A 15,766-nucleotide genomic window follows, 5' to 3' on the forward strand; every position below is an offset into this window, starting at 1 on the left:
TATGCTCCACCTCCACAGTTGGGGGCAGCAATGTTTTGGAATACCAGGGGCTGGAAAACACAGCAGGGGAGAGTATTGCTCTTCTGCCCAGATCCTAGTTGGCCACTTTGAGAAGTGGGTGGCCGTTGGCTAGATCCGGCGGGTGCGTGCTTCTTATGTTCTTTTTTATTGATTGTCACAGGGAAATTATCTGGACCAGGAGCCAGCTGCTCCCACACACTCAAATCCGCTTGGCTTCTGTCCCAGCCCAGCCCAGGAGAGGCGGGGGAGAGGGAGGAGGGAGGGAGGGAGGAGTACATATGGTTGCCAATCGGAGCCTTGAGCACCATTCAGAGCACCCTCCCAGCATGAGGTCCACCAGGTTCTCCTTCTTCTCTGCGATGGGTCCCTCGCTCATCCTCTGGGCTCTGCTGCAATCCATGCTATGTAAGTTTGGGGATTGCTTGGCGGGGCAAAGAATCAGGAAGGCATGGAGTCGGGGAGTCAGTTTAGGGTATTTATGCCCTGCCTTCTTCACGGATGGGAGTCTAAGTAGACACCCCTGCCCTGAGCTGCTGCTGTGCACCTGGCTTCAGCCAACGGACCTCAGGGCTCCAGTGAAAACCAAACCAGCCCCTGCATATCTCAGCCCATCCCTGAGCTTGAGGAAGGTGGAGGGTGCTGCAGTTGGTGGCGGCAGAGACCTCTGAAGGACAATGTCTGATGGGCTGCAGCCTCCTGGAAGAGAGAAGCCAACTCCTGCACCCTCTTACTTCCAGCGGATCCTGCGTCCAAGTGGCTTGCCATGCCATGTCTTGTGGGGGAAAGGGAAGGTTCAGGAAACCAAGCAATGATTCACACAGCCTTTGAAAGCCTGAAAGTGGCAGAGCTTGGGTTAGGGGGTGGCTAGGTGTTGAAATCCAACGCAGCTCCCAAATTAGAAGAAGCCAAGGCCCAGCCCACATTCAGGCATTGTAGACGATGTCAAACTCTTTGGAGCAAAAGACAAAGGAGTCACGGATGCCCAGATCCTGCACTTTCATCAGCAGAATGATGATGCTTTGAAAGTATTAGGGAGAGTGTGGGGCTTCCATACTCTAGCAAAATACCATGTTTCTCCAAAAATAAGACACCGTCTTATATTTATTTTTCCTCAAAAAAAAACCACTATGGCTTATTTTCAGCGGGTGTCTTATTTTTTCCTCCTCCTCCTGCCGCGGCCGGCATTGCTGCTGCGCCTATCACTATGTCTTATTTTCGGGGTATGGCTTATATTCCTTGAATGCTTAAAAATCCTGCTATGGCTTATTTTATGGGTATGTCTTAAAATATGAGAAACAGGGTATACTGGAAGTCTGTTGTGCATCCACCACCCTCTTCAGCTCAGGGGGGGGGCAGTGCAGAAAAGAGGGGTCTCCTTTTCAATTTTTAAAACAACGTGTTTTCTTGGTTTGCTCAGTTTTTTGGAAGCTGAACATCTGAAGCGGCTTCTGCGGCTTCCTTTTTAAAAAAAAATTCTGAAAAACTTCTTTATTCATTTTTTTAAAAAGGTTACAGAAATCAAAAAGAGCATAACAAAACACACGCACACACACACACACACACACACACACACACACAAAAGAGCCTTTAAAAAATACAAGAAATAAGATCAAAAGAGAAAAAAGAAGAATATTGCAATCACTCTCTTAATACAAATCATATAATACAGAATTAAACAAAAAAAAGAATTTCAGTCTAATCCAACAAAACCCCGCCGCAGCGTAATACAGTCTCAAATTTGGTACCCCCCAGCCTCCTCTCTCCTTTAATAGTTTAATATTGTTAATAGTTTATATTGAATCCTGGGTTTTCCCCCTGCCCAGATATATTTGCTCAAAATTTTCCTCCATTCTTCAAAAACGTCTTTCTTCCCCACTATAGGGAGCATCTGAACAAGGAACATGATCTTTGGTAGGACGACCATTTTTATGGTCGCAATCCTTCCTGAAAAGGATAGGTATAAGTTCTTCCATCTGTCTAAATCTTCCCTTATCTCTCTCCATAATTTTGAATAATTATTTTCAAATAAATTGATATTGTTTGTAGTCACAATTATACCTAAATATTTTACTTTTTTAACTATTTGCCATCCTGCCAAATTTTCCAACTTTCCTACTTCCTCTCCTCTTAAATTTTTGGTCATAATTTTGGTCCTGTTAACATTTACTTTAAATCCGGATACCTCTCTATATCTTCCAATTTTTGTTTTAATTTAATTATTGATTCCACTGGGTCTTCCAACATAATTATAATGTCGTCCGCAAACGCCCTTATTTTAATTGTGTGTTTTTTCACTCTGATTCCTTTAATATCTTCATCCTCCTTAATCTCAGTCAATAAATATTCAATTGACAAAATAAATAATAAGGGCGAGAGCGGACAACCCTGTCTAGTCCCCTTGCCAATTTCAAACTCCTCCGACATATTGCCATTCACTATTAATTTAGCTGTTTGTTTCCTATAAATTGCTTTTATTCCTTCTACAAAATTTCCACTTATACCTATCCTCATCATTGCATTTATCCTAAATTCCCATAATAGGTTATCAAAAACTTTTTCGGTGTCCAGAAACACGAAGGCAGCTTTCTTACTCGGGTTCCAGTCCAAAAATTCAATAATATTCAGAAACATTATATTGTTAGCCATTTTCCTTTTTGGAAGGAACCCTTGTTGACTTTGCTCAATCACTCTATTCAAAACCTTTTTCAATCTCTCTGCCATGATATTAGCATATACTGTATTTTATAATCAACATTCAATAGAGATATTAGCCTAAAAATTGTAACATGTATCTCTTCACATTTTTCTTTTGGTAGTAGAATTATATACGCTTCTTGCCAGGATTGAGGAATATTACCTTTCTCTAATGCATCATTTGCCAACTTCTGGTAGATGTCTATCAGTTCCTCTCGGAACACCTTGTAATGCTGGCTTCCCAGCCCGTCCGTACCCAGAGATTTCCCCGACTTCAATTTTGGTATTGCCGAATAGATTTCTTGTTTAGATATTGATTTGTTTAATGATTCCCTTTCATCTTCATTAATTTATTTTCCCTTATATTTCTCTAAATATTTCTTTATTATTGCCTCCTTTCCGACCTTCCCCTCATATAAGTTTTTGTAAAAGTTAACCAGACATCTTTTTATATCTTCCATTTTTGTCCAACATCTTTCTCCCTCTCTGACACTTGTTATAATTCTTTCATTTTGTCTTTTCCTTAACTGCCAGGATAAAAATTTCCCCATCTTGTTTCCAAATTCAAAAATCCTTTGTCTATTCCATCTAATTTTCTTTTTCAATTCTTGATCCACCACACTCTCTAATTCTTTTTGCAAAATTTTGATTTGCCAAATTCTTTTCTTCTGGATTTCTCCCTAACTCTTTTTCTTTCTCCTCTATTTTCCTTTTTATTTCCTCTATCCTTTCTTTCCTTTCTCTTTGTTTTCTTCCTTTTTGTTGTATATAGAGTCCCCTCAAATATGCTTTACTAGCATACTAGCATCCCAAACTGTTATCAACTTTGTCTCCTCCCTGGTATTGGATTCAAAGAATTCCCTCAATAGTGATTTAGTTTTTTCTACAAAAACCTCATCCCGTAAAATCTTTTCGTCCAACCTCCACCTCCTAGAATTCTCTGTCTGGTCATCAATTCCCATCAATTCCCATCATCACCGGGTTGTGGTCGGAAATGAGTTTTGCCAATATTTCACATTTAATTATCTTTGGAAATAAAATTTTAGTCAGCCATATGGCATCTAATCTGGCTGCTGATTTTTTTGCATCTGAATGATGTGTGAACCTTTTCCTAACTGGGTTCCATTCCCTCCAAATATATTTCATTTCAAAATTAGCCATTAACTGTTGAAAACTCCCAGGTAGCTTCCCTCCTCTTTTTCTCCCTGCATTAGTTCTATCTAATTCTGGTTTAATTACTCCATTCAGATCTCCTGCCAGAATGATTTATTCATCTTTCACATTTTCCCCTATCAATTTCTCTAGTTTTTTAAAGAATTTTGCTTTACAGCCATTTGGGGCATATACATTGATTACTATTACTTTCCCAATACTCAGAGTGATTTTTACCCCTACCACTCTCCCCTCATTATCTTGAAATATTTTTTCAGCCTTTAGCTTGGGGTTCACATATGTAATGACCCCTCTTTTTTTCCTCCTATCCGCTGAGATAAATTCTATTCCCAATCTCCCATTTTTTAAGATTCTTTCATGTTTTTGTGAAATATGCGTTTCCTGGATACACATTATATCCCAGGACCCCTTTTTCAGCAGATGTTCTATCTTATTCCTTTTTGCTTTTTTATTTAAACCATTTACATTCCATGAAATTAGATTATACCTCATTCTTTATTATCGATTCAATATGCAGGTTGTGATTCTAAAGAATAATCCTCCCTTTACAAACAGATTTCAATAACTAAAATCCCAATGGGTAGAATTTGCTTTCCGGTGGCTACTCCTAATGACATCTAAGAGCTCAAAAAAAAAAGAACAAGTTCTTGCTTCTGTATTAGACTTAGAGAACAAAAACAAAAAAGAATCCCCAAAATATAATGCACTTACACTTGCACTTGCCCCCCCCCAAATTGCTCTCTAGAAAGACATGTCTCCTTTCTTTCCTGTAAATCTTAGTTTACACAATGTCAATTATACCCTCCTAATCTAGTCTCTCAATTTTCAATACCCCTTTCCCGCTCTTCTTCCTCTCCTTCTTTTTTCAGTCTTCTCATACATTTCTCAGCTTCTTCAGTCAATCAGATCATCTTTTTTTTTTTGTAGAAAAAGGTCAGGCCTTCTGGGAACTCCCATACGAACCAGATACCTCTTTTTATTAGGGCTTCTGTTAGAACTTTTTTTTTTAAGGGACCCAGGTGGCGCTGTGGTTAAACCACTGAGCCTAGGGCTTGCTGATCAGAAGGTCGGCGGTTCGAATCCCTGTGACGGGGTGAGCTCCCGTTGCTTGGTCCCAGCTCCTGCCAACCTAGCAGTTCGAAAGCACGTCAAAATGCAAGTAGATAAATAGGAACCGCTACAGTGGGAAGGTAAACGGCGTTTCCATGTGCTGCTCTGGTTTGCCAGAAGCGGCTTTGTCATGCTGGCCACATGACCTGGAAGCTATACGCTGGCTCCCTTGGCCAATAATGCGAGATGAGCGGGCAACCCCAGAGTCGGTCACGACTGGACCTAATGGTCAGGGGTCCCTTTACCTTTACCTTTAGAACTTTATAGTTTTGCCTTTTAAGGATAAATCTTTTAGGAATTTCTTTGAAGATGGCCACCACTTTCCCATCAATTATCAGTGCCTTTTTTTCTGCAAAGTTTTATCTTTCAACAGTCTGGAATTTAATATGACCATACAATCACCTGGTCCTTTCCTGTTCTTTGCTTTATCTATCCGTATCCTATAAATTTGAGTGCAGGAAGCTCCTGCAGCCAATCGGAAGCTGTGCCTTGGTTTTCGAACGGCATGGAACGAACTCCCAGGACGGATTAAGTTCGAGAACCAAGGTACCACTGTATTCTCTGTCTTCTCTGGCCCTTCCACAATTGTTGGCTCTCGCCTTCACAGCTTCATCCTCCTTCCTTCCCTCCACCTCCTCTCTTTGTTCTCCTCTTTGCCCCCTCTTTGCCCCCAAGGGACACAGGTGGTGCTGTGGTCTAAACCACTGAGCCTAGGACTTGCCTATTGGAAGGTTGGCGGTTCGGATCCCCGCAACAGGGTGAGTTTAAACGGTGTTTCCATGCACTGCTCTGGTTCGCCAGAAGCGGCTTAGTCATGCTAGCCACATGACCCCAAAAAACTGTCCACTGACCAACGTCGGCCAGTAAAGCGAGATGAGCGCCGCAACCCCAGAGTCAACCTGTGGTATCTGAAGAAGTGTGCATGCACACAAAAGCTCATACCAATGACAGACTTTGTTGTTCTCTAAGCTGCTACTGGAAGGCAGACCAACACAGCTACCTACCTGTAACTATAATTTTATTTGTATGACACCTTTCCACAGTTCAAACTATGCTCAAGGCAGCTTGCAACATGAAAAAACTACATAACAGCAACACAGCAAAATTAGCCATAAATAATAAATAAAACATCAAAAAAATGCACACCCACATGCAATACAATTCCCACATAAAGAAGCATCTCTGCAGGGAAAGAAGGGGGTGGGAGGCCAATACTAGTTGCGAGGATGGAGAGGACAGCCCTAACCCTTGGTCTGAAGTCTTCCCTGCAGCCCAAGGAACCACAAAGAGCTTGCAGCAGGAAAAACGCCAGATTGACCTGCCCATTGATGACAACTCCGATGAGGACTTCGATCTGGACTTGGATTCGCTTGATGCGAAGCTAGTATTTCGTCTACTTGACAGGTGAAGCTAGACGGAGGGGCAACACCCCTTCCCATCTGGAGTGGAATTAATTTGCCATCTGAACAGCTGAAACAAAGTTTAGATCTCTCTCTCTCTCTCTCTCTCTCTCTCTCTCACACACACACACACACACACACACACACATTCTCTGCCAAAAGCCTTGATAGGCACCTTAAAGTGAAGATTCCCCCCCCCCGGCCCATTTCACCTTCATCTCTTCTCAGTGCCAGCACTCTCCCATTCAGAGAGTGATCTACAGTTCCCTGCCAACTTCCTCTTCTGCAGTTAACTGGAGGCAAATTCTGTCCCTTCTCCTCTTTCACCTGGATTTCTGCTACTGCTGGTGGAGGTATCATTTGCAGCTGAATTTCATAGAATCTTAGAGTTGGAAGCGGTCCCAAGGGTCATCTAGTCCAACCCCCTGCAATGCAGGAAACTCAGCTTAAAGCACCCATGACATGACCATCCAACCTCTGTTTAAAAACCTCCAAGGAAAGAGAGTCCACCGCCTCCCGAGGGAGACAGTTCCACAGTTGAACAGCTCTTACTGTCAGAAAGTTCTTCCTAACGTTTAGTTGGTCAGAATCTCCTTTCTTGTAACTTGAAGCCTTTGGTTCGAGTCCCACCCTCCAGAGCAGAAGAAAACAAGCTTGTTCCCTCTTCCATGTGACAGCCCTTAGGATATTTGAAGATAGCTATCATATCTCTTCTCAGTCTTCTTTTTACCATGCTAAAAATAGCTCCTTCAACCGTTCCTCATAAGGCTTGGTTTCCAGACTCTGGATCTTCTTCACCCTTTTAGGTGAAGACAGAGGCAAAGCAGGTGTTGAGAAGTTCCTGGGGCTGCCATACGCCTGGGTTTTCCCAGACATATCTGGGATTCAGCCCCGGAAAATGGCGGTGGGGGGGGGGGTTCAGCATTTGGCGAAATGTTTGGGAAAACCTGGGGGGGTGATGTTGTGCTGAAAAGGTCAAAAAAGCTTTAGAACTCTTTTTTTTTTTTTTTGGAGCTTTTCCCAAAAAACACCCTTTGGTCCAAAAGAAAAGCAACCCCCTCAACAACAAGAGAGAGAGAGAAGAAATCAACAACTCTCTCTGTCCAGAAATATGGCCACCCTCGTAGTTCCTCCTCAGAGAACCCAAGAGCATTTCTCCTCCATGCTCCCCACACAGAAGACCCTCTTGCTTCAGACAGAGTCAAAGGGACCTTTTTAAAAACCATTCCCAATTCTGACAAGGCACAATTCTAGGAGGAGCAGGTGCAAATTCCCAGCCTTAAATGTGGAGATCAGGGAAGCCACAGCCCCCTGGCCACGGAAACCACGTCCCCACAGCTGCTGCCAGTGGGGTGACCTAGCTCGGATCAGGCTGCGGTGGAAGGTTTAGGTCTGGAAGATCTCAGTGTTTCCCAGCTCATCACTTTCCTCCCCTCAAACAGGAATCTTGATGGTGTCCTGGATGCTAAGGAGCAGGCCAAATTCATCCAAGCATTCCCCGGGACCAGCACGGAAGAAGTGATTGGAAAGATCATGGCGGATGTCGACCTAGACCATGATGATTTGATTGCCTTTAATGGTGAGTGGCTCAGCTCCGTCTGGCCTTCTTGGGAGCCAGAGGAGGAGGGATATCCAGGCAGCTCTGTGCCCCTTCCGCCAGCCCCTCAAGGCCCACAAGCCTGACAGGCTCCCTGTTCCTCGCCAGGGACCTCAAAACCGGCAGCCGCCTGACTTCTGGGGGAGGGAAGATGGCAGACTGATTGTAGTGTGAGGGGAATTCTGGGGACGGATTAAACCTTGGGTTTTGCCCTACGTAGCTTAACAGGGGGTGTAGAATCCTCGTAGGTGGAGAAGGGAATGTGTGTTGGTTCCCCTTTAAAGAGAAACGTTCCCCTCTTGGTTTTCCTTAATTGCTTGGATGTGATTTATTGCTGCCTGGAAGAAAGAAGATGTTATCTGGGAGTATGGTGCTAAAAGTTAACTCCCTTACAGCTGGGGGAAATTCGGGAGGGGCTCATATCCCAGGGCCTTTGTGAATTAACATTCTCGCAGCTGTATTACCTTGTTTTGCTATGCCAAATTAGGAGCTAGGTCTTTAATCTTTGGATCTTGACTGATTAAAGTATCCCTTCCATTGGTTTAAAATCGTGGGGTTAATGAGGATATATACTCGGCGTCTAGAGGTGCAAATGGCTCCTCCCTTGGCAACCTTTGTCGAAGCAAATGTCTGTCGTTGAGAAGATTACTGGAAGTCTGCCAGAGGGTTTACCATGCCCCTTGTTGGAGTGCAGGGACGGAGGGAGAGACTTTGAAATTTAATCTTAAGACGGAACGTTTATGTGTGAGTACGTTAGATAGTAATGTCAATTAAGGTTTTGTGTTTTTATTTGTATGCTTCGTAAGAAACATGCACCCTCTTTATAAGTAATTTTAGTTACAATAAATGCTGAAAAGTATTTCTTGGTTGGTCTTACTTGCCTTTGAATGAGTGAAGCTGAATCCAGAGCCAGACCCTTCGGACGCTACTAGACACTGGTTGCTAATTGGGTTGTAAATTGTGAGCTAAACCGTGCAACCCAGATAAGGTTGGAGTCTCCCTAAACCTTCTAAGGAATTGCACGACGGGGAGTGGTGGCAGCCTACTTGTACTGTATTGCTAAGCTCTAAGACAGCCCCTGGCTTTACCTAAGTTCCCACTGGGGTAGAAGGGGCTTCAAAGGATCGCTACACTGATCCTCTTTCGTCAGCTGTCTGCCAACTGAGATAGCAAGTGGCGTTTGATGATACCGGTAGCTAGACTCAAGTTTGTGGGGAGAATAGTTTACAGTCTAAAAGGGTTTCTGCGCCTGTCAGCAAAAAATCCACATTTGGATAGTCAGCTGCTTTCTGGTTTTAATGAGAAAAGAAGGAAAGTTGAGGTTTAAAGGGCTTGATTCGGGGGGGGGGGGAGCTTGATTTATAGTTTGTGATGAGAACGATTTAAATGGACAAGGGAGTTCTATGTGTTAGGAATTAGTGGATTAGAGCTTCCGCTCACGCACGCTGGGAATGGCGGACAATAACATCTGCTCCACTTCAACGGTGGGTTTTTTGTTTTTTTTTGGCGGCTGCTTCGGGAGTGTGTGGCCTCCCCCACCCCTCCTGGGATGCTATGGAAGGGGGCCACTGGCCCGCAGATGCCCCTTAACCCCCCCCCCGGACCCTGCGGGGGATGGGGGGCTTGGGCTGAGCACCCGTTGGAGTCGGAACTCCTGGAAGCCACCTAATGTGGGCACGGGTCCCATAACTTGGAATTTTAATTAGATAAAAGGTTGGAGCATGCCTCAGATGAAGGAGCAAAAAATTCATTGCCTGCGGACCCAGCCCTAAGCAGCAGAGAAAAAGACTTGATTTACGGCCACTGAGAGATAAGAGGTGGAAACATCTCAGAAAGGAAGATGGATTATCTGGAGAAACCGAGAAGCCTGACAGGGAAGTGAAACCCATGTTTTTCCTTCTCTTAAAGATTATACTAAACACCTTCTCTGGACGGACTATCGGAATTTTCTAGAGCAGCAGGAAAATATCAAGTATAAACTGTGTGGACATGGAAATATAAACAATATAAAAATGGAGGATTTATATATGCTTTGATAATCTGGTAAAACTCTTCCTACTAAAAGCTGGTGCTTGTTGGGACTCTTTGTGGATTGATTAAGGTTTAATTTCTGTCGCAGTCAGAAATTAAGAAAGCGCAAAATGGCGCCGAAGCGGAGAGCAGCTAGAGGCAAGATTTGACTTGGCTAACCCCTCACTGGAAAAGCTGTAAATCTTTCTTCGGAGGAGCTATGGAGTAGAAATTTGGACATGATTTGTGATTGTATGCTGTTAGACCAGCGATCAGAGGGAGGTTAAAGACACAAATCCACACAGCGATAGAAAATATTTTGGTAAAACCCGGCTGGCAACACGACTCAGAGGCTTGGAGAAGATTGAAGGATGTCAACAAAGGCTGTTAGGAAAGGACTGTATTATTTTGGGACAATATGTAAAGGTTTACATCAGAGGCTGAATAACAAGGGAGAAATTATTAAAAGCAAATGGCAGTAGTGATTAGCAGGAAGCTCTGGAATCTGAGGCATGGGAGTCTGAAAAAATCAGTATAATTAGGCATAATTTGAATGTTTCCTTTAATTGGAATTGTATAATTAATTTGGATTAGTAATATAAAGTGTAATTGGGAATAATTTCAATGTTATTTGATGCTGTTTAATTGGAAAATCTAATAAAAATTATTAAAGGAATTAGTGGATTAATTTTCATCTCTTTTTGAGGAAAGTGCTCTCTGGAAAGCAAAATTAACATTGCAAACTGAAATTTCCTCCATGGGAAAAGGAGTTGTTTACTTTAAATTTACTTTAAATTTAAGTTTGTTTACTTTTGCTGCAAGGAATCATAAAACCCACCGACAAATACCCCTTCCTTTTGGTGCATGTGGGAACCAATGACACTGCAAGCCATAGCTTACAGAAGATCAAAAATGATTATGAGGCTCTGGGCAGGAAGTTGAAGCAATTAGATGCACAAATTGTCATCTCTTCTGTCCTCCCAGTTGAACGACATGGCCCAGGGAGAGAGGGAAAAATAGGGGAAGTGAACAACTGGCTTCGCAAATGGTGCAAACAGGAACGGTTTGGATTCCTAGATCACGGTCTGCAGTTTCTTGAAGATGGACTTCTGGCAAGTGATGGACTGCACTTCACAAAAGTTGGGAGGAATGTTTTTGCCACAAAACTCAAAAACCTCATCAGGAGGGCTTTAAACTGACTTATGTGGGGGAGGGAGACAGTGGTCCTGAAGGTAGGAGTCTATCAAATGCTGAAGATGATCATCCAAATGTCAAGGACCAAATGGAGCAAGCAGCATGCAGACCTAGTGGTGGGACGAAAATATCCTTAAATAAGAGACATGGGGGAATGATCAACGGTCTTCAATGTCTGTATACTAATGCACAGAGCATGGGAAATAAACAAGATGAACTTGAGCTCTTGGTACAGCAAACTAAATATGACATAATAGGCATCACTGAAACCTGGTGGGATGAGTCTCATGACTGGAATGTAGTAATAGAGGGATACAATCTATTTAAGAGAAATAGACCAAACAGGAAAGGAGGAGGAGTAGCTTTATATGTTAGGGATATGTATACCTGTGAAGTGATCCAGGATTTAAAACTTCAAAGCCAAATTGAGAGTATCTGGGTCAAAATTAAGGGAGAGAAAAACAACAGTGATCTCATTGTGGGAGTTTACTATAGATCCCCAAGCCAAACTGAGGACACAGACGATGCCTTCCTGGAACAGATGGCCAAGCATTCCAAAGGAAGTGAGATAGTAGTAATGGGGGATTTCAACTATCCTGATATTTGTTGGATGTCAAACTCAGCCAAGAGCATAAGGTCGAACAGATTCCTCACTGGCCTTGCAGACAACTTCATTGTCCAGAAAGTGGGAGAAGCAACAAGAGGATCAGCCATTTTAGATCTGGTCCTAACCAATAGTGATGACTTGGTTAGTGGGGTAGAAGTGGCAGGATCATTAGGTGGGAGTGACCATGCTCTTCTGGAGTTTATTATCCAGCGGAAAGGAGCAACCAAGCATACTAAGGTCCAAATTCTAGACTTTAAGAAAGCCGACTTCAGAAAACTTAGGGAAACGCTGGGTGAAATCCCATGGACAGTAATACTAAAAGGGAAGGGAGTTCATGATGGTTGGGAGTTTGTTAAAAGGGAGATATTAAAAGCACAACTTCAGGCAATACCAATGAGACGGAAACATGGAAGGTGCCTAAAGAAGCCAGGCTGGCTATCTAAAGAACTTTTGACTGAGTTAAGATTTAAAAGGGATATGTACAAAAAATGGAAAAGGGGGGAAATCTCCAGAGAGGAATTCAAACATATAGCCAGCACATGTAGAGACAAAGTCAGAAAAGCTAAAGCACAGAATGAACTCAGGCTCGCCAGAGAGGTTAAAAGCAACAAAAAGGGCTTTTATGGGTATGTCCGTAGCAAAAGGAAAAACAAGGAAACAGTGGGGACACTCAGAGGAGAAGATGGTGAAATGCAAACAGGGGACAGAGAAAGGGCAGAACTCCTCAATGCCTTCTTTGCCTCAGTCTTCTCCAAGAAAGAAAACAACGCCCGACCTGAAGAATATGGAGCAGATGATTCAGCAGGGGAAACACAGCCCAGAATAAGTAAGGAGGTAGTACAAGAATACTTGGCTAGTTTAGATGTATTCAAGTCTCCAGGGCCAGATGAACTACATCCAAGAGTATTAAAAGAACTGGCAGAGGTGATTTCAGAACCACTGGCAATAATCTTTGAAAATTCCTGGAGAACAGGCGAAGTTCCAGCAGACTGGAGGAGGGCAAATGTTGTCCCTATTTTCAAAAAGGGGAAAAGAGAGGACCCAAACAATTACCGCCCAGTCAGCCTGACATCAATACCAGGAAAGATTCTAGAGCAGATCATTAAGCAAACAGTCTGTGAGCACCTAGAAAGAAACTCTGTGATCACTAAAAGTCAGCATGGGTTCCTGAAAAATAAGTCATGTCAGACTAATCTGATCTCATTTTTTGACAGAATTACAAGCCTGGTAGATGAAGGGAACGCTGTGGATGTAGCCTATCTTGATTTCAGCAAGGCCTTTGACAAGGTGCCCCATGATATTCTTGTAAAGAAGCTGGTAAAATGTGGGCTAGACAATGCTACCATTCAGTGGATTTGTAGCTGGATTACTGACCGAACCCAAAGGGTGCTCATCAATGGCTCCTCCTCATCCTGGAGAGTAGTGACTAGTGGGGTGCCACAGGGTTCTGTCTTGGGCCCAGTCTTGTTCAACATCTTTATCAATGACTTGGATGATGGGCTTGAGGGAATCCTGAGCAAGTTTGCAGATGACACCAAGTTGGGAGGGGTGGCTAACACCCCAGAGGACAGGATCACACTTCACCTTAACAGATTAGACAACTGGGCCAAAGCAAACAAGATGAATTTTAACAAGGAGAAATGTAAAGTACTACACTTGGGCAAAAAAAATGAAAGGCACAGATACAGGATGGGAGACACCTGGCTTGAGAGCAGTACATGTGAAAAGGATCTAGGAGTTTTGGTAGACCACAGACTTGACATGAGTCAACAGTGTGATGCAGCAGCTAAAAAAGCCAATGCAATTCTGGGCTGCATCAATAGGAGTATAGCATCTAGATCAAGGGAAGTAATAGTACCACTGTATTCTGCTCTGGTCAGACCTCACCTGGAGTACTGTGTCCAGTTCTGGGCACCACAGTTCAAGAAGGATAATGATAAGCTGGAACGTGTCCAGAAGAGGGCAACCAAAATGGTCAAAGGCCTGGAAACGATGCCTTATGAGGAACGGCTTAGGGAGCTGGGTATGTTTAGCCTGGAGAAGAGAAGGTTAAGGGGTGATATGATAGCCATGTTCAAATATATGAAAGGATGTCATATAGAGGAGGGAGAAAGGTTGTTTTCTGCTGCTCCAGAGAAGCGGACACGGAGCAACGGATTCAAACTACAAGAAAGAAAATTCCACCTAAACATTAGGAAGAACTTCCTGACAGTAAGAGCTGTTCGGCAGTGGAATTTGCTGCCAAGGAGTGTGGTGGAGTCTCCTTCTTTGGAGGTCTTTAAGCAGAGGCTTGACAGCCATCTGTCAGGAATGCTTTGATGGTGTTTCCTGCTTGGCAGGGGGTTGGACTGGATGGCCCTTGTGGTCTCTTCCAACTCTATGATTCTATGATTCTATGAATTGAAAACAGGGGGCAAGAAGAAAAGGGGAACCATGGGGTGGGGTGTCAGTGCTCCCTGGCCCAATCCTGCTTCCATACTGACCCGTCTTCCATCTCCCCCTACAGACTTCGGGCTGATACTTATTGACGGTATGGCGTAGAGGGACCCAAGACATTCCTGCTAAGCTGGGGGCCGCTGCAACCAAACCGGCCCTCTCCTGCCTCTGCTCCAGCTGCCAAGCCTTACCTCACCTCACCTCGCCTTGAGTTTTGTGGATAATCATCGACCCCAAATCTGTGAAGTTTTATTTTCTTTTAAATTGCAGGAAAATAAAAGCAGCGAAACACATAATGGAAGCCCAATTTCGTGATTTGCTGGGAGTTTTGCGTATCTGAATTTGATATGTAAGAAAATAAATCCCTCCAAACAGCATAGAAATGAGTTGAGAAATGATAGCTCTCCTATCTCCTCTCCGTCTCTGAGAGACCTTGCGCTGCCAAACCCAGTTCTGCAAAAGTGGGTCGCGCAGGGTTCACCTAAACCACAGCCCAGATCACTGCAAAGCGGGGCAGAACGGAATCTTCTCCAGAGCCCTGATGGGCCAAGGGCTCAGCCCTCCACTCTGCTGGGCTTTGCTCTGTGAATCAGTCAGTGCCTTTGTAAAGAGTGATGGTGACATAGAAGCTACAGATGCCTCACTGGTCCTTCTTGGCCCCAAAGGGGCTACTTAGGAGGAAAGGGATTTCGTCTGAGTCAGATGCTGGAGGAGCTGGAAAGGGGATTTCCCCAGAGCCAATCTGCAAGCAGGCGGAGGCTTCTTCCCCAAAGTCAACAACGGAAGGATTAAGATGCTGGGGGAGGGGGTCCTTCATTGCATATTCCTGCATTGCAGGGGGGTTGGACTGGATGACCCACAGGGTCCCTTCCAACTCTACACTTCTCTGATCCTATGACCCTGGAGAGTAGTGACTAGTGGGGTGCCACAGGGTTCTGTCTTGGACTGGATGGCCCTTGTGGTCTCTTCCAACTCTATGATTCTATGATTCTATGACCCTCTTTCACCTCAGTTGTGCTGCTAGGCTGGACTGTGAGGAAAGAAGGCAGGAGGGAAGGCCTCTGTCGCTGGCCCCTGGGACTTTGCCCAGGCCAGGCCACGGTGGCTGGGTCCCCTTTAAACGGGCGGAGGTTGTAGGACTTGTGTCCCACAAGGGATGGCAGAGCAACAGAGGAATCTAGAGGGGCCTTTCTCTGCTGCCAACGTTGCCTTTGAAACACCTCCCCCTTGCAGCTTCTCTTCCAGATAATCCCACTTCTGGTCTTTAGAAGAGGGGCAAGGCTGGGGGTCAAGGCATGGAGCACTGTGCAAACATATGCTTAAGAGAGAGAGGCATTGTCCTTGCCACATCTCCAACACTGAGCCACATAGTCAAGGAGATATTTCTCCAGATTACACAAGGACCTTTGTGAAGGGAAAGCTGGAAAGACGACAATAATTATCATGGCAGGAATGGTTGTGGTCAAAAGCCAGATGCATAGCCTCTGGAAACAGACAAAATAGTTAGGTGGATAGAAAAAACCT

The 15,766-nt window shown here is 44.1% G+C and overlaps 2 protein-coding genes across 3 annotated transcripts in view; one reads left to right on the top strand and one right to left on the bottom strand.

The window, feature by feature from the left end:
- LOC118088339 (uncharacterized) overlaps positions 1–15,766 on the bottom strand; it is a 37,447-nt gene that overhangs the window by 18,502 nt on the left and 3,179 nt on the right. Inside the window, exon 1 of one of the 2 annotated variants that reach the window (XM_088673530.1) lies at positions 6,611–7,204. The exons of the other annotated variant lie outside the window; for it this stretch is intronic. Within the exon in view, the coding sequence (XP_088529656.1) occupies positions 6,611–6,758 (148 nt within the window). The 5' untranslated portion in view covers positions 6,759–7,204. Of the gene's footprint in view, positions 1–6,610; positions 7,205–15,766 lie in introns of those variants that run through there. 2 annotated transcript variants of the gene reach the window in all.
- On the top strand, positions 293–14,627 carry TNNC2 (troponin C2, fast skeletal type). The gene is made up of 4 exons (XM_088673529.1): positions 293–426; positions 6,258–6,402; positions 7,841–7,977; positions 14,313–14,627. The coding sequence occupies exons 1-4, from the start codon at positions 300–302 to the stop codon at positions 14,345–14,347; spliced, it is 444 nt and encodes a 147-aa protein (XP_088529655.1). The 5' UTR covers positions 293–299; the 3' UTR covers positions 14,348–14,627.

Source organism: Zootoca vivipara, chromosome 7 (assembly GCF_965207765.1).
Source record: "Zootoca vivipara chromosome 7, rZooViv2.hap1.1, whole genome shotgun sequence".
In the NCBI taxonomy this organism is placed as follows: Eukaryota; Metazoa; Chordata; class Lepidosauria; order Squamata; family Lacertidae; genus Zootoca; species Zootoca vivipara.